The 17,890-nt window shown below is 47.9% G+C and overlaps 1 protein-coding gene and 1 pseudogene across 4 annotated transcripts in view; both read left to right on the top strand.

Annotated features, from left to right (window-relative positions):
• The window catches only part of trpm7 (transient receptor potential cation channel, subfamily M, member 7), a 207,375-nt gene that overhangs the window by 105,889 nt on the left and 83,596 nt on the right, over window positions 1–17,890 (top strand). For 3 of the 4 annotated variants that reach the window (XR_011933842.1, XM_072470267.1, XM_072470268.1), the window contains 4 exons: window positions 2–735; window positions 2,086–2,180; window positions 2,263–2,371; window positions 5,609–5,694. Coding sequence is in view for 3 of the 4 variants with exons in the window: in XM_072470267.1 (XP_072326368.1) it covers window positions 2–735; window positions 2,086–2,180; window positions 2,263–2,371; window positions 5,609–5,694 (1,024 nt within the window). In the remaining variant the exon portion in view is untranslated. Of the gene's footprint in view, window position 1; window positions 736–2,085; window positions 2,181–2,262; window positions 2,372–5,608; window positions 5,695–17,890 lie in introns of those variants that run through there. The other variant, XM_072470270.1, reaches the window with a different exon arrangement.
• LOC140387336 (uroplakin-1b pseudogene) lies at window positions 11,369–12,323 on the top strand (annotated as a pseudogene).

Here is a 17,890-nt window from a genome sequence, read left to right on the forward strand (position 1 = left end):
GAGTTGAAAATATGTCCATTCAATTAAAAGAAGTAGGTGACCGTGTAAATTATATAAAGCGTTCATTACAAACATTGGATGGTCAAATTGGACACTTGCAGGACCTGTCTGCCCTTACAGTGGACACGTTGAAAGCACTGACTGCTCAGAAAGCTTCAGAGGCCACGAAGATGCACAACGAAATTACTCGTGAGCTGAGCATTTCAAGAAATCTTGGAGAGAATCTTTCTGATGTCCCAATCAAAACTTCACTGAAAAAGAAGCACAGCATTGGAACTTACTTTGGCTCCTCTTTTTCTCAGCGAGGGATGGACACTGGTGATTCTGTCTGTACTGATGGTTCTCTTCAAGCCTACATTAACACTTCCCAAAGAGAGGTGTTATACAGGAAATTTGGTCAAGATTTTCTTCCAGGTTCCCAGATGAATGAGCTGAATGTTCAAGAGGCTGGTTCCTCAGGCTGTGCCTTATTACTAAATGCAGCGTCTCCCTCTGAACTTCGACAGGGAAGCCATATGGGGCTGGGAAAGACCCAATCTCTGACCAGTGATCAGAAACCAGGAAAGTCATTCCACAGCATACCAAATCTCTCCTCCCCATCTGCCAAATTTTTTGTTAGTACCCCATCTCAACCAAGTGGTGCAAGCCAGCTGGAGCTAGTACCAGATTCAGGCAATTCCGTTAAAACTGGTGTAGATGCTGATGACAGTTCTGTTGAATTTGGGGCCTTTGTCGGTAAGTATCATGAAGTTGTTTGTGCTTTACCTGAAGAAATTTGCTGCTGTCCTTCTCATCCTGCTTGCAGCTTCTGTTGCCATGCTACCACCACAGCTTGCTTTGAGACTGAAGGATATTTCAACCACGCATTCATTGACACTGAGAGTAGCATAGACACTGACAACAGTAATGACCGAAGCATTGAATACGATCTGAGCACTGTGCACGACTTTGAGAAACAGTTTGAAAAGAGCGGACCCCTACGCACAGGAGACTTTGCTTCAGCCACCATGTTCAATAAAGAAACCCATGGACAATACAGAAAAGGGCAAAGAGATTTGGACGCTGACTTCATACAGGTTATCGAATTGCGAGGTCAACATATTAATATTGGGAACTGTGCAGGACTGATGGATGACCTGTGGAACAAAACCCAATTGAGAGGTTTGAGCTCCTGTACCACTGTAACTTTGCGGGATTTCTGCTGGTTGCAGGTGACTTCACTGTTGGTGCATTGCTTGGGCCTCTCCTTGGTTTAATTTTCCCTTCTCTATCTCCTTTATTTTGGTTGTCACAATAAGGCACCACCGCTGTATTCTGTTTCCCCAACTTAGTAACATTATAGAATATTAATTCGAATGTCTCAGATTTTACCTCCAACCAATGCTTGGTTTTCAGCAATTTTGAGCATTTCTACACTTTGGTCATTGTCCAACTAGCTTTTCTAACATCATGATACATGTTGAGGGTGAGCCTAGTTGGGTAGAAAGTTTGATGAAGTCACTGAAAATTTTTCATTTTAAATTGTTCTGTGCTGAAGTTGAACAACATCCAAATCCATAACTTCAGTTCTTAGCATGTTTTTAAACCAAATTCATTGAAGAGAAAGTACAAAGATACCCAGTACTTTGCAATGTTAGTCTGATTTATAGTGGAATTTTTAGCACCGACTTTTCCTGGCTTTAGCTTTGACATCTAAATGATGTCAATAAAGTTGGATTTTGCCAATCAGTGGAAGTTACAGCCGAGGCCTATTTAACTCTTGTTTTGTTTATGTCTGTGGGAAATTGAAACAATTGTTTAATTAGCAAGATTATATTAATTGAAACATACACATTTACAACCGTATACATTTAAACCAACTGGTGTAAAATCCATTTCTTCATCAAATGTTTTTTGACACTTGCAAAATGAAGTTCATGGCTCCAATGACATTGCAGTCCCTTGTGCCTGTTATTGGGGATAGGGTGTGTGAGGTCAGATCAGAAACTTTCCGAAATTGCATGTACTTACTAACATTTTGTATTGTCAGTTTGTTAGCATCCATATAATGAATTTTGTGTTAATCTAACTTTTTGTCTACATTAGGCCACAAAGACAACTTGCAGCTCCCAAAATCAGGAACGAGGGAAGCAATTAGGTTGAAAGAGCAGAACTTGGCTATCGAAGTTGTTCATGATTTGGTACATGTTGAGATTTTTCTCCCTCCTTTTCACTTTTTGTGCCTCTTTTGAAATGTATATTAATACCTCGTGTCTTTACCAGGGAGTTCATCGTGGTGACCATCATTTGAGGGCTGTGAATTCTTGTGCAGGATTTGCTGAGCTTCATGGCGACCATTTGAATTCCAGGGCATCTGTCCATGCAGTTTCTTGTAAGTTTTCAGCTCTCCATGGTGGACTGCCATATATTTCTACTTCAGGGTGCACTGTACAGCTATTTCCAGCAAGCAGTTGAAAGAACTCTCAACACTGAATTTTTAATAATCGGAAGTATGGTTGATTGTGATCAACTTTTACAGACCGTAAGAGTTTAATAAGAAAAGCTCGATAAGCAGCTAGACTGTTTGATGGTAGCAGTGTAGATTTGCAGTTTCATGAGACCAGTAGGGCACATTTCCCCAAGTGGTCATTCCTTGATCTCCAAATAACATTTGCAATGATAAAATTGAAGGCCAAGTTGGCTTTATTACTTTTGTGCAATCCTCATTGTAGGATACATTGGTAACACACCAAAAACAGGCATTTATCCACCCTCGCTGACAGGAAATGACATGCAAGTTCACAGCAGAAGAACAGGTGAATACAGTCTGCTTTATCCTTTTGATGTTTGAGTACATCAAGCCAAATTGACAACCACCTAATATGACCCATCTGCCCATTCCGCACAAAATGTGAATTGGACAATCTGTAATAATGGTAGAAACTGAACATTCTTTTAAGACCACAAATTACTGAACTTCCAGAAGGTGACTGAACAGGTAGACGAGGGTAGAGCAGTTGATGTGGTGTATATGGATTTCAGTAAAGCGTTTGATAAGGTTCCCCACGGTAGGCTATTGCAGAAAATACGGAGGCTGGGGATTGAGGGTGATTTAGAGATGTGGATCAGAAATTGGCTAGCTGAAAGAAGACAGAGGGTGGTGGTTGATGGGAAATGTTCAGAATGGAGTTCAGTTACAAGTGGCGTACCACAAGGATCTGTTCTGGGGCCGTTGCTGTTTGTCATTTTTATCAATGACCTAGAGGAGGGCTCAGAAGGGTGGGTGAGTAAATTTGCAGACGACACTAAAGTCGGTGGTGTTGTCGACAGTGCGGAAGGATGTAGCAGGTTACAGAGGGACATAGATAAGCTGCAGAGCTGGGCTGAGAGGTGGCAAATGGAGTTTAATGTAGAGAAGTGTGAGGTGATTCACTTTGGAAGGAATAACAGGAATGCGGAATATTTGGCTAATGGTAAAGTTCTTGGAAGTGTGGATGAGCAGAGGGATCTAGGTGTCCATGTACATAGATCCCTGAAAGTTGCCACCAGGTTGATAGGGTTGTGAAGAAGGCCTATGGAGTGTTGGCCTTTATTGGTAGAGGGATTGAGTTCCGGAGTCATGAGGTCATGTTGCAGCTGTACAAAACTCTGGTACGGCCGCATTTGGAGTATTGCGTACAGTTCTGGTCACCGCATTATAGGAAGGACGTGGAAGCTTTGGAGCGGGTGCAGAGGAGATTTACCAGGATGTTGTCTGGTATGGAGGGAAAATCTTATGAGGAAAGGCTGATGGACTTGAGGTTGTTTTTGTTAGAGAGAAGGTTAAGAGGAGACTTAATAGAGGCATACAAAATGATCAGGGGGTTAGATAGGCCTTCTCCCGCGGATGGAAATGGCTGGCACGAGGAGACATAGCTTTAAACTGAAGGGTAATAGATATAGGACAGAGGTCAGAGGTAGGTTCTTTACGCAAAGAGTGGTGAGGCCGTGGAATGCCCTACCTGCTACAGTAGTGAACTCGCCAACATTGAGGGCATTTAAAAGTTTATTGGATAAGCATATGGATGATAATGGCATAATGTAGGTTAGATGGCTTTTGTTTCGGTGCAACATCGTGGGCCGAAGGGCCTGTACTGCGCTGTATTGTTCTATGTTCTATGTTCCACCTCTAAATTTAAAAAAAAAATGTAACCTTGTTCCTAAAATAAACGGCTCCAAAGAAATCCAAGCCATAACCCGATCAGAATTTTTGGTTTTTAAATTATTCATTCATGGGATGTGGGCATCACTGGCTAGGCCGGCATTTATTACCCAGACCTAGTTGCCCTTGGTAGTGAGCTGCCTTCTGGAACCGCTGCAGACCCTGAGGTGTAGGTACACCCACAGTGCTGCTTGGGAGGGAGTTCCAGAATTCTGACCCAGCCACAGTGAAGGAATGTCGATATATTTCCAAGTCAGGATGGTGAGTGGCTTAGAGGAGACTTGCAGGTGGTGGCGTTCCCATGTGCCTGCTGCCCTTGTCCTTCTATGAACAATCCCTGGCGGCACTGTGGTTAGCACTGCTGCTCAAAGCACCAGGGACCCGGATTCGATTCTGGTCTCAGGCGACTGCGCGTGGAGTCTGCACGTTCTCCCCGTGTCTGTGTGGGTTTCTCTGGGTGCTCCGGTTTCCCCCCTCAGTCTAACGATGTGCAGGTTAAGTGGATTTGCCGTGCTAAATTGCCCTTAGTGTCCCAAGATGCGCAGTTAGTTGGGGTTGTGGCGATAGGGCAAGGGAGTGGGCCTAGGTGGGATGCTTTTTTGCAGGGTCAGTGCAGATTTGGTGCCAAAGGGCTGCCTCCTTCTGCGCTGTGGGGATTCTGTGAAGCCCTGTAGGCCAGTTAGACCCTCTGCTGTCAGCCCAACTTGAGCACTGGTTGGTGCACTTTCTTGTGTTGACCTGATCTTAGAGTTCAGTGTTAGTTGGCCGCAGCTGATCGGAGGTGGTTTCATTGAATATGCAATCTGACGTGAAGCATTCAAAGGTTATTTCCTTTCAGCAGCAAAGCTGAGAATGAGGTGAAGATTTGTCTTTTTGGAATAGAAAGAGTGCTTCATCTTAAACATCCCCTTTGCTGAGGATATTGCATTTTGTACATTGAACTTGAGATTGAATATTACTAAGTAACCTAATGTGCTGTAGCAGGCGGGTAGTATTGTATTGAGCAAGGCCAGAAACTGTCTGTCCTTTGTGCAAATTAGTTACTAAATTTTGATTTGCATATAAGTGGCTTTGAATCTGAGCTTTTACTGTGGAATTAAGTCTATGAATAGCTGAGTACACTTGGTAAAATATTTGCTTAGCATATCTACACCCATTACTGTCATCGACAGGATGTTCAGTGTTTATCTTATACAATGTCTAACAAATTCTATTTGATTTGTTGAGGAAGGTCACTGAAAAGCTTTGACATTAGGAAGTTTATTGGAGTGTGAAGTGCTTGAATATATGCCAACATATTTGTACGTTTGGGTCTTCCGATTCCTTTGCTCAGCTTTTCACGATGAGGATATTCTCATGACTGTATTGAAGCCCTTTACAAAATGAGCTGTCTTAGTGCCAACTTTAATCCTTTTCTATTTACTTCAGTACAAGGTCAGGGTGTTAAAGACTGGATAAAGGCGTCTGCTGAAGACTTAACGTTCCACCGAGAGGATTCAAAGACTTCCCTGCTGGTCAGTCTGGTTTTGTCTTGTCAAATAATGTCATTATTGTGACTACTTTTTATTCCTGGAATATGGCCACCGCTGTCAAACCCAGCATTTATTGTCCATCCCTAATTGCCCTTGAGAATCATAGAATCCCCACAGGGCAGAAGGAGGCTATTTGACCCATCGAGCCTGCACTGACCTTCTGAATGAGCACTCTACCCATATCCACTCCCACATCTATACAGCCCTATCCCTGTAACCCCATAACCTAACCTGTACATCCCTGAATACTAAGGAGCAATTTATTGTGGCCAATCCACCTAACCTGCACATCTTTGGACTGTGGGAGGAAACCGGAGCACCCGGAGGAAACCCATGCACACACGGGGAGGAAGTGTAAACTCCGCACAGACGGCCACCTGAGGCTGGAATTGTACCCGGGTCCCTGATGCTGAGACAGCAGTGAATAATAATAATCATTGTAGGTGGTGAGCTGCAGCCCATGAATTATACTGTTTCATATCGGTTTTACGGTCAACTTTGAAGGGCTATTAAGAGTCAAACACATTGCTGTGGGTCGAGAGTTACATCAGCCAGACTGGAGTATTCCAGATATATTTAATTAGCTGAATTTAAATTCTCCAACTGTTGTGCTGGAGTTTGAACTCCCATCATTAGTGCAGGTCTCTACCCCGAGTGCTACCCAGGCTCATTAATAATTTTGTTTTGTTTTTAACAGGAAAATAAACCTTTTGAATAGGGAAATACAGAATGTTGATATCTCTGCCTTGGATTTACATTGAAACTATACATTTGGCTCAACCAGTTTGATATTATTTATGTTCCATTCGACTCTACTTCATCTCACAGCAGTATATCCTGCTTGATTCCCCTTTAAAAAAAATCTTATTCATGGCCCCTAGTTTTGGATTTTAAAGGAATATTCATTTCATCAGTTGTCCTTCATCAATGACCTTCCTTCGTGCGGTTGCGGCTATGCGGAGCTAAGTCGCACATTCGGCAGCTCCCGCAATAAACAGACTTTTGGGCTCTTTTCAGAGCCCCCAACGGCATTTTTTCGACGTTTCCCGCTGTGGGAAGGAGAGTACAATAGTTCCCCGTCAGTATATGGCTTTTACCAGGAGCGGGGCGACTAAAAAAGTGATGGTGGACCCGAAGAAGGTGCGGGGAGGAAGAACAATGGCGGCGGGCGGGGACCAGGCAGCGTGGATGCAGTGGGCGCAGGAGCAACAGGAGGGTATCCAGCGCTGCTTCAGGGAGATTAAAGCGGACCTGCTTGAGCCGATGAAGGCTTCTGTCGATAAGCTGCTGGAGACACAGACGGCCCAGGGGGTGGCGATCCGTGAGGCCCAACAAAAGATTTCTGACAATGAGGACGAGATCTTAGGCCTGGCGGTAAAGGTGGAGGCGCACGAGGCGCTCCACAAGAAATGGCAGGAGCGGTTTGAGGAGATGGAGAATCGGTCGAGGCGGAAGAATCGGCGGATTCTGGGCCTGCTGGAGGGGTTGGACGTGAGGGCCTATGTGGTCACCATGTTGAACTCTCTGATGGGAAGCGGGGTCCTTCCAGGGGCCCCTGGAGCTGGAAGAATCGAGTTGCTGCTAGGGTCAACGGGGAGCTGGAGCAAGTGGGGGGGGTCGAGACGGGGGTCTGCCACCGTGGGGAACAGGCCGGGCGCGTGGCTGGCCGAGGAGGGGTTATGGCTAGTCGGCGGGAGAGGGGGGGTGGGTAGCCCCCTGATCCGGCTGATAACTTGGAATGTAAGGGGACTGAACGGGCCGGTCAAGCGGGCCCGCGTGTTCGTGCACCTGAAGGGGCTGAAGGCGGATGTGGTCATGCTCCAGGAGACACACCTGAAGGTGGCAGACCAGGTAAGATTGAGGAAAGGGTGGTTAGGTCAGGTGTTTCATTCGGGGCTGGATGCCAAAAATCGAGGGGTGGCGATCTTGGTGGGAAAGAAGGTGTCGTTCAAGGCGTCAAGCATTGTGGCAGACAATGGCAGTAGGTACATAATGGTAAGTGGTAAGTTGCAGGGAGAGAGGGTGGTACTGGTCAATGTGTATGCCCCAAACTGGGACGATGTGGGTTTTATGCGGCGCATGTTGGGTCGGATCCCAGACTTAGAAGTGGGGGGGCTTGGTGATGGGGGGAGACTTTAACACGGTGTTGGATCCGGCACTGGATCGCTCCAGGTCTAGGACGGGTAGGAAGCTGGCAGCGGCTAAGGTGCTGAGGGGGTTTATGGACCAGATGGGAGGGATGGACCCTTGGAGATTTGCAAGGCCGGGGGCTAGGGAATTTTCATTCTTCTCATGTCCATAAGGCTTATTCCCGGATCGACTTTTTTATTTTGAGCAGGGCGCTGATAGCGAGAGTAGAGGATACCGAGTGCTCGGTGATAGCCATTTCGGATCATGCCCCGCATTGGGTGGACCTAGAGCTGGGGGACGAGAGGGACCAGCGCCCGTTGTGGCGCTTGGAGGTGGGGCTGTTGGCGGATGAGGAGGTGAGTGAGCGGGTCCGAGGAAGCATAGAGAGGTACCTGGAGGCCAACGATAACGGGGAGGCCCAAGTGAGGATGATATGGGAGGCGCTGAAGGCGGTGGTTAGGGGAGAGCTGATCTCCATTAGGGCCCACAAGGAGCGGGGGGAGAGGGAGAGGCTGGTGGGGGAGATGGTGAGGGTAGACAGGAGGTATGCGGAGGTGCCCGAGGAAGGATTGTTGAAGAAGAGGCGCAGCCTCCAGGCCGAATTCGACCTGGTGACCACCAGGAAGGCGGAGGTGCAGTGGAGGAAGACCCAGGGGGGCGATTTAAGAGTATGGGGAAAAGGCAAGCCGTATGCTGGCGCATCAGCTTCGGAAGCGGGACGCAGCTAGGGAGATTGAGGGAGTTAAGGACAGGGGAGGGAGTGTGGTGCGGAGTGGGGTTGGCATCAATGGGGTCTTCAGGGACTTTTATGAGGAATTGTATCGGTCCGAGCCCCCACTGGAGGAGGGAGGGATGGGCCGCTTCCTGGACCAATTGAGGTTTCCGAAGCTGGAGGAGGGACTGGTGGCAGGATTGGGGGCCCCGATTGGGCTGGAGGAGCTGACCAAAGGGATAAGGAGCATGCAGGCGGGGAAGGCACGGGGGCCGGATGGTTTCCCGGTCGAATTCTATAACAAAATATATGGACCTGTTGGGCCCGTTGCTAGTTAGGACCTTCAATGAGGCAGGGGGGGGGGGGGGGGGGGGGGGGGGGGTGGGCTTTGCCCCCGACGATGTCCCGGGCACTGATCTCCTTGATCCTGAAGCGGGACAAGGATCCCCTGCAGTGTGGGTCTTACAGGCCGATTTTGTTGCTGAACGTAGATGCCACGGTGCTGGCGAAGGTCTTGGCCACGAGGATTGGGAATTGTGTGCCGCAGGTCATCCACGAAGACCAGACGGGGTTCGTGAAGGGGAGGCAGTTGAACGCGAATGTGCGGAGGCTTCTGAATGTTATCATGGTGCCGGCGAGGGAGGGGGAGGTGGAGATAGTGGTGGCGATGGACGCTGAGAAAGCCTTCGATAGGGTAGAGTGGGGGTACATGTGGGAGGTGCTGAACCGGTTTGGGGAGGGGTTTGTCAGGTGGGTTAGGCTGTTGTATGAGGTCCCGATGGCGAGTGTGGCCACAAACAGGAGGAGGTGCGAGTACTTTCGGTTGCACCGAGGGACAAGGCAGGGGTGTCCCCTGTCCCCCTGCTCTTCGCACTGGCAATTGAACCCCTGGCTATGGCACTGAGGGAGTCGAGAAACTGGAGGGGGTTGGTGCGGGGTGAGGAGGAGCATCGGGTGTCGCTCTATGCGGACGACTTGCTGCTATATGTGGCGGATCCGGTGGGGGGAATGCCGGAGGTAATGAGGATCCTCAGGGAATTCAGGGATTTCTCGGGGTACAAGCTCAACATGGGGAAGAGCGAACTGTTCGTGGTTCACCCAGGGGACCAGGAGAGGGGGATTGGCAAGCTCCCACTAAAAAGGGCGGAGAAGAGCTTCAGGTATTTGGGGGTCCAGGTGGCCAGGAGCTGGGGGGCCCTGCATAGGATTAATTTCACAAGGCTGGTGGAGCAAATGGAAGAGGAGTTCAAGAGGTGGGACGCGTTACCGCTGTCCTTGGCGGGTAGGGTGCAGTCAGTCAAAATGACGGTGGTCCCAAGGTTTTTGTTCCTGTTCCAGTGCCTCCCCGTGTTTATCCCGAAGGTCTTTTTTAGGCGGGTCAACAGGAGCATAACGGGGTTTGTGTGGGCGCGAGGGACTCTGAGGGTGAGAAGGGTGTTCCTGGAGCGGAGTAGAGATAGGGGGGGCTAGCGCTGCCCAATCTCTGTTGTACTACTGGGCCGCCAATGCGCCGATGGTGCGCAAGTGGGTGATGGAGGGGGAGGGGGCTGCATGGAAGAGGTTGGAGACAGCGTCTTGTGAGGGTACGAGTCTGGGGGCGCTGGCAATGGCGCTGCTGCCACTCCCTCCAAGGAGGTATACCACGAGCCCGGTGGTGGCGGTTGCCCTCAAAATCTGGGGGCAGTGGAGGCGGCCCGGGGGGGGGGGGGGGGGGCAAGTTGGGGCTTTGGTGTGGACCCCAATACAGGGGAACCACCGGTTCGTCCCAGGGAGAACAGATGGAGGGTTTTCGGGGTGGCACAGGGCAGGGATACGAAGGTTGGGAGACCTGTTTGTGGACGGGAAGTTCGCGAGCCTGGGTGAGCTGGAGGAAATGAAATGAAAATCGCTTATTGTCACAGGTAGGCTTCAAATGAAGTTACTGCGAAAAGCCCCTAGTCGCCACATTCCGGCGCCTGTTCGGGGAGGCTGGTACGGGAAGTATGGGCTCCCCCCCCGGGGAACACCTTCAGGTACTTACAGGTAAGGGCGTTTGCCAGGTGGCAGGTGGTGGAATTCCCGCGGCTGCTACCACGCACAGGGTGCTCTCGGGGGGGGGGGGGGGGGGCGAGAGATCTTGGAAACTTACCAGGTGATGCAGGAGGAGGAGGCCTCAGTGGTGGAGGTGAAATGTAAGTAGGAGGAGGAGTTGGGAGAGGAGATCGAGGAAGGGATGTGGGCAGATGCTCTAGGGAGGTGAACTCTTCCTCTTCGTTGGAGAGAAGAAGGTTAAGAGGAGACTTAATAGAGGCATACAAAATGATCAGGGGGTTGGATAGGGTGGACAGTGAGAGCCTTCTTCCGCGGATGGATATGGCTGGCACGAGGGGACATAACTTTAAACTGAGGGGTAATAGATATAGGACAGAGGTCAGAGGTAGGTTCTTTACGCAAAGAGTAGTGAGGCCGTGGAATGCCCTACCTGCTACAGTAGTGAACTCGCCAACATTGAGGGCATTTAAAAGTTTATTGGATAAACATATGGATGATAATGGCATAGTGTAGGTTAGATGGCTTTTGTTTCGGTGCAACATCGTGGGCCGAAGGGCCTGTACTGCGCTGTATTGTTCTATGTTCTATGTTCGTGCGCGAGGCTCAGCCTTATACAGTTTAAGGTGCTGCACAGGGCACACATGACCGAGACAAGGATGAGCCGATTTTTTGGGTGCGAGGACAGGTGTGTTAGGTGTTGCTAACTTTGCTCTGTTTTATTACCTTTGCTCTTGAGTCGCCAGGTATCTTTATGAGTAATGATCAATAATCGAATACACTGAGAGAGACACAGAGCAGAGGCATCAGGCTGATCAAAAATGGCCAAAAGGAACTTCTGGAGTGAGGGTGTTCCAAGGACTGCTCATTTTTGGAAATGTGGTCATGTTGTGCGGCATTGCATTGATGGCTGAATGCATTTTCCATGTTTCGGATCAGCATGGCCTTTGGCCTTTACTTTCAGCTGCCGACAATGGTGACATTTTTGCCGCCGCTTGGATTGGACTTTTTGTCGGCTTCTGCTTGTTTGTACTGAGCATAGTTGGTATATTTGGAATCATGAAATCAGCCAAGAAAGTTATCTTAGCATACATTATTTTGATGCTTATTGTCTATATCTTTGAAGTTGCTTCATGCATCACAGCTGCAACACACAGGGACTTTTTGGTTCCAAACTTTTTGCTCAAGCAAATGCTCCAGTTGTATGATAACCGGAACTGGCAGAATGACGATCAGTTCAAAAACTACATGGGCCTCACCGATTCCTGGAACCGTATCATGGCTGAGACTAATTGCTGTGGAGTCGATGGACCACAGGACTGGGTTCAGTTCAGCTCTGCATTCAGATCAACCCATCTAGATTCTGACTTCCCCTGGCTTCGAGAGTGTTGTGTAACCAACGCATTTAACCAGATCACTCAGTTGGATGCTTGCAAACTTGGCGCTCAAGGTTTTGTTCATGGTCAGGGATGCTTTGACTTTATTTCCGGTCCTCTGAATAGACAATGCTTGGGGTGTGGCATGATTTGGCTTTGCCATCCTGTGTTGGACTTTCTTTGTCCTTGCTGGATCAATGTACTACTGTGCTGTACTGGATAATTAAAGCATGACATTGGACTTCAAATATATGGACTTGAAATCAAATGTATTTGCAGCCTTACCCTCGTGTAGCAATACTGAGGACTCTTAAACTGAACCTATGAAGTATTGGGAGTAGTAATCTGTTCTTTTATTCAATTGATAGTCTCGACACTTCCCACTTGTTAGCCTGACGAATAACTTTTTTGGAGGAGTAGTAATTTCTGCCTTTTAAAAAAAAAAAGTCCTGTAACTTTATTAAATTGAGAAATTGGACCATGGTTTCGATTGCAGTCCTCCGTGTCTGAAATTCAGTCCAGCAACAATTTGTATGTTGTTGTGAAACTAACCAAGTAGAAATTGGGCTTTATTCACACCCCTGTAACTTGTAAGCTGGTGATGTGTGATGATGGAGTAGGTATTTTGGCCAGTCTTTTAAAGTGATTCCCCATCTGTGAGAGTTGATGAGTGAGTCCTTAACAGATTGAGGGAAAGGTGAATCATGTTCAACTCTAAATGATAGTTCACCTGCTTTTTAGCTACACTAGCGATTAGAAATCGGTTCCACAGTTGTAATTGGAGGGCAGAATATTACAAAATTAAATAGTGTTCGTAGGAGAGGATAGTTTAGAAAGAAGCCCAAACCCTGAAACCATTGTGCAACACACGTATAAGCATACTTGATCCTCGCCCTCTTATAGAATCATAGAAGTTTACAGCATGGAAACAGGCCCTTCGGCCCAACCAGTCCATGCCGCCCAGTTTTTACCATTAAACTTGTCCAAGTTGCCAGCACTTGGCCCATAACCCTCTATACCCATCTTACCCATGTAACTATCTAAATGCTTTTTAAAAGACACAATTGTACCTGCCTCTACTACTACCTCTGGCAGCACATTCCAGACACTCACTACCCTCTGAGTGAAGAAATTGCCCCTCTGGGCCCTTCTGAATCTCTCCCCTCTCACCTTAAACCTATGCCCTCTAGTTTTAGACTCCCCTACCTTTGGGAAAAGATGTTGACTATCTACCTTATCTATGCCCCTCATTATTTTATAGACCTCTATAAGATCACCCCTAAGCCTCCTACGCTCCAGGGAAAAAAGTCCCAGTCTATCCAGCCTCTCCTTATAACTCGAACCATCAAGTCCCGGTAACATCCTAGTAAATCTTTTCTGCACTCTTTCTAGTTTAATAATATCCTTTCTATAATAGGGTGACCAGAACTGCACACAGTATTCCAAGTGTGGCCGTACCAATGTCTTGTACAACGTCAACAAGACGTCCCAACTCCTGTATTCTATGTTCTGACCAATGAAACCAAGCATGCCGAATGCCTTCTTCACCACCCTGTCCACCTGCGACGCCACCTTCAAGGAGCTATGAACCTGTACTCCTAGATCTCTTTGTTCTATAACTCTCCCCAACGCCATACCATTAACTGAGTAGGTCCTGGCCTGATTCGATCTGCCAAAATGCATCACCTCACATTTATCTAAATTAAACTCCATCTGCCATTCGTCGGCCCACTGGCCTAATTGATCAAGATCCCGTTGCAATCCTAGATAACCTTCACTATCCACTGTGCCACCAATCTTGGTGTCATCTGCAAACTTACTAACCATGCCTCCTAAATTCTCATCCACATCATTAATATAAATCACAAATAACAGTGGACCCAGCACCGATCCCTGAGGCACACCACTGGTCACAGGCCTCCAGTTTGAAAAACAACCCTCTACAACCACCCTCTGCCTTCTGTCGTCCAGCCAATTTTGAATCCAATTGGCAACCTCACCCTGGATCCCGTGAGCTTTAACCTTCTGCAACAACCTACCATGCGGTACCTTGTCAAAGGCTTTGCTAAAGTCCATGTAGACAACGTCTACTGCACTGCCCTCCTCTACCTTCTTGCTCACCCCCTCAAAAAACTCAATCAAATTTGTGAGACATGATTTTCCACGCACAAAGCCATGCTGACTGCCCCAAATCAGTCCTTGCCTCTCTAAATGCTTGTAGATCCTGTCTCTCAGAATACCTTCTAGCAACTTACCTACTACAGACGTTGGGCTCACCGGTCTGTAGTTCCCAGGCTTTTCCCTGCTGCCCTTCTTAAACAAGGGCACAACATTCGCTACTCTCCAATCTTCAGGCACCTCACCTGTGGCTGCCGATGATTCAAATACCTCTGTTAGGGGACCCGCAATTTCCTCCCTAGCCTCCCACAACATCCTGGGATACATTTCATCAGGTCCCGGGGATTTATCTACCTTGATGCGCTTTAAGACTTCCAGCACCACCTCCTCTAGAATATGCACACTTCTCAAGACATCACTATTTATTTCCCTTAGTTTCCTAACATCCATGCCTTTCTCCACCGTGAATACCGATGAGAAATATTCATTCAGGATCTCACCCAACTCTTGTGGCTCTGCACATAGATGTCCTTGTTGATCCTTAAGAGGCCCTACTCTGTCCCTAGTTACTCTTTTTCCCTTTATGTATCTGTAGAAGCTCTTTGGATTCTCCTTTGCATTATTTGCCAAAGCAATTTCATGTCCCCTTTTTGCCCTCCTGATTTCCCTCTTAACTAGTACAATTAGTGGTACAATTTAAATTTATATGTCAAAGTAATAAAATTATCATCACTTTTCTTGAGCAATAAAATGATCTGTGGCAAAGTCACTTTTACAGTGGTCACTTGTGCAGTGTATAGCTCAACTTGTAACATTAGCTGATACTTGCTAACATTGAGGTTGTCAATTTAAAAACACTGAAGACATTGTTGTCTTGTGGGAAACGTAAATGCGAGTACAACTTATTGGAGATGATGTATTTGGCATCTTTACCACTTTTGTAAAAGGAATATTAAACATGTAATATAAGATGTAAAAAAAAAAAAAAATTTTTTTTAATCCAATACACCAATTAGTAAGATTTAAATCAAAGCACATTTATTATACACTGTAATCGCTACTCATGCACAAATTCTACGTTTAAGCTACTTCTACAACTAACAGGCCTATACTTAACTTGGAACTGGCCCATCAGGTCAGGGAAGCGAATGGCCTTTTGTTCGGGTTCTGAACCTGCGGGATTCGAAGTTGGTACGGATTGGTAGCTGGGAGCGCCTATCTCGTAGCGAGCGTTGAATTAAGACTTACGAGTTCGATGATCACTGCACCTGTCACGGTCAATGTTGGTTCGTTGTTGCTGGGTGACCCGGGCGAAGAGCTCGAAGAGGTGGAGAGGAAGAGAAGAGAGCGATTTGAACTTGGGGCTCAATTCTTATAGTCCCCAGGGGCTTCCTGCCTTTCGGGGCGGACCCTGTACCTGGTCCCAAGTGATTGGACTTTGTCCCAATCGCTTGGTTCGATTTTCTCCAATGCTGAAGCGGTTCCCTGATCGATGGGTGGTCTTGAGGTGGTCGTTCACCTCCTTTTGTGTCGGCTTCTGCTGGAGCCGAAGAGTCTGGTTTTGCTTTGTGTGTCTAAATGTTGCTTATTGTTCCTGGGGATTGCTCATTAGTATGCAGATGGCTGGTGTTTTGTTATGCTGATGGTTGCCGGTATCAATATTGTCTGGCCTTTCCAGAGGTAAATACACAGCCAACCTGCAGCTGCTCGTTTGTGTCTTGTTGGCTGACTTTCCCATCAGCCTTTGCCGTTCGCCATTTTGAATCGGGAGTTGGCCATTTTAAGTGGCTACATATGTGCTTGGGGAGCCCAGCGAATCACACCCATATGTTCTGGGCATGCCCAGCGCTGGAGGAACTTTGGAAGGGTGTAGCGAGGACGGTGTCGAGGGTGGTAGGTTCCAGGGTCACGCCGGGCTGGGGGCTCACAATATTTGGGGTGGCAGAGGAGCCGGGAGTGCAGGAGGCGAAAGAGGCCGGTATTGTGGCCTTTGCGTCCCTGGTAGCCCGGCGGAGGATTATTCTCCAGTGGAAGGATGTGAGGCCCCCAAGCGTGGAATCCTGGATCAACGATATGGCGGGGTTTATTAAGTTGGAGAGGGTGAAATTCACCTTGAGAGGGTCGGTACAAGGGTTCTTTAGGCGGTGGCAACCATTCTTCGACTTCCTGGCAGACGGTTGATATTGATCAATGGCAGCAACAACGGGGGGGGGGGGGGGGGGTTACTTTATTTTTGTTTATTTACACTGGGGGGCTGAGGGGGTGTATATATTTGCTATGTTTGCTTTGTGTTCAGTCGGGGTGTTAATTTATTATTTATGTACAGAGGGGAGGGGGGGTATGGAGGGTTGTTTTTTTGGACTGTGTTTTGTACTTAACCCTGTTGGGTTCCTTTACTGACATTCTGTGAAAACCTCAATAAAAATTATTTTTTTTAAAAAATCAATGACCTTCCTTCCATCAGCAGGTCTGAAGTGGGGATGTTTGCGGATGGCTGCACAATGTTCAGCACCATTCGCCACTCAGATAATGAAGCAGTCCCTGTCCAAATGCAGCAAGACCTGGACAACATCCAGGCTTGGGCTGACCAGTTACATTTAAACCCCACAAGTGGCAGGAAATAGCCGCCACCTCGAGAGGATCTAACCACCGCCCCATGACATTCAATGGCATTACCATCGCTGAATCCCCCACAATCAACAACTGGGGGTTACCATTGACCAGAAACTGAACTGGACCCAGCCACATTAATACTGTGGTTACCAGGGCAGGCCAAAGGCTAGGAATTCTACAGCGAGTAACTCAACTCCTGATCCCCAAAGCCTGTCCACCAGCCACAAGGCACAAGTCAGGAGTGTAATGGAATACTCCCCACTTGCCTGGATGAGTGCAGCTCCAACAACACTCCCGAACCTCAACACCATCCATGACAAAGCTCGCTTGATTGTCCCTCCTTCCACAAACATTCAAACCATCCACCACCGACGAACAGTAGCAGCCGTGTGTACCATCTACAAGATGCTCTGCAGTAACTCACCAATGCTCCTCAGGCAGCATCTTCTAAACCCACGATCTCCACCATCCAGAAGGACAAGAGCAGCAGATACCTGGGAACCCCACCACCTGGAGGTTCCCCTCCTAATCACTCATCACCTTGACTGGGAAATATATCATTGTTCCTTCACTGTCGCTGGGGCAACATCCTGGAACTCCCTCCCTAACAGCACAGTGGGTGTACCTACACCTTGAGGACTGCAGCGGGTCAAGAAGGCAGGTCACCACAACCTTCTGAAGGGCAACTAGGGATTGGTAATAAATGCCTAATCATTTATTAAACTGTTGTTATTTCAAATGTTTAGATTATCTCCTAGCCCTGCAAGCCACATAGATCCCAGAACTGTTGGTGGATACAGCTGCTGATATGGAGTTGCAGCTCCTTTTGTTGCCGGTAGCACAGAATTGGGCATAAGGAAAACAGTCAGTGCTGCATTTCTGGTCACTTTGACTTATCTATAGCTGTGGAATTAATTAGGTTTTGCTTTTGTTGCTGTTATAATTCTGTGAATTTAAATTCAGCATTTTTACCTTCCAACAACACGCATCCAAACTGGGCGGCACGGTGGACAGTGGTTAGCACTGCTGCCCGAGGGTGGCATGGCGGCGCAGTGGTTAGCACTGCTGCCCGGGGTGGCACAGTGGTTAGCACTGCTGCCTGAGGGCAGCACGGAGATGCAGTGGTTAGCACTGCTGCCCCAGGGAGGCACGGTGACACAGTGGTTAGCACTGCTGCCCGGGGTGGCACAGTGGTTAGCAC

The sequence above is a fragment of the Scyliorhinus torazame genome, chromosome 12, assembly GCF_047496885.1.
Source record: "Scyliorhinus torazame isolate Kashiwa2021f chromosome 12, sScyTor2.1, whole genome shotgun sequence".
In the NCBI taxonomy this organism is placed as follows: Eukaryota; Metazoa; Chordata; class Chondrichthyes; order Carcharhiniformes; family Scyliorhinidae; genus Scyliorhinus; species Scyliorhinus torazame.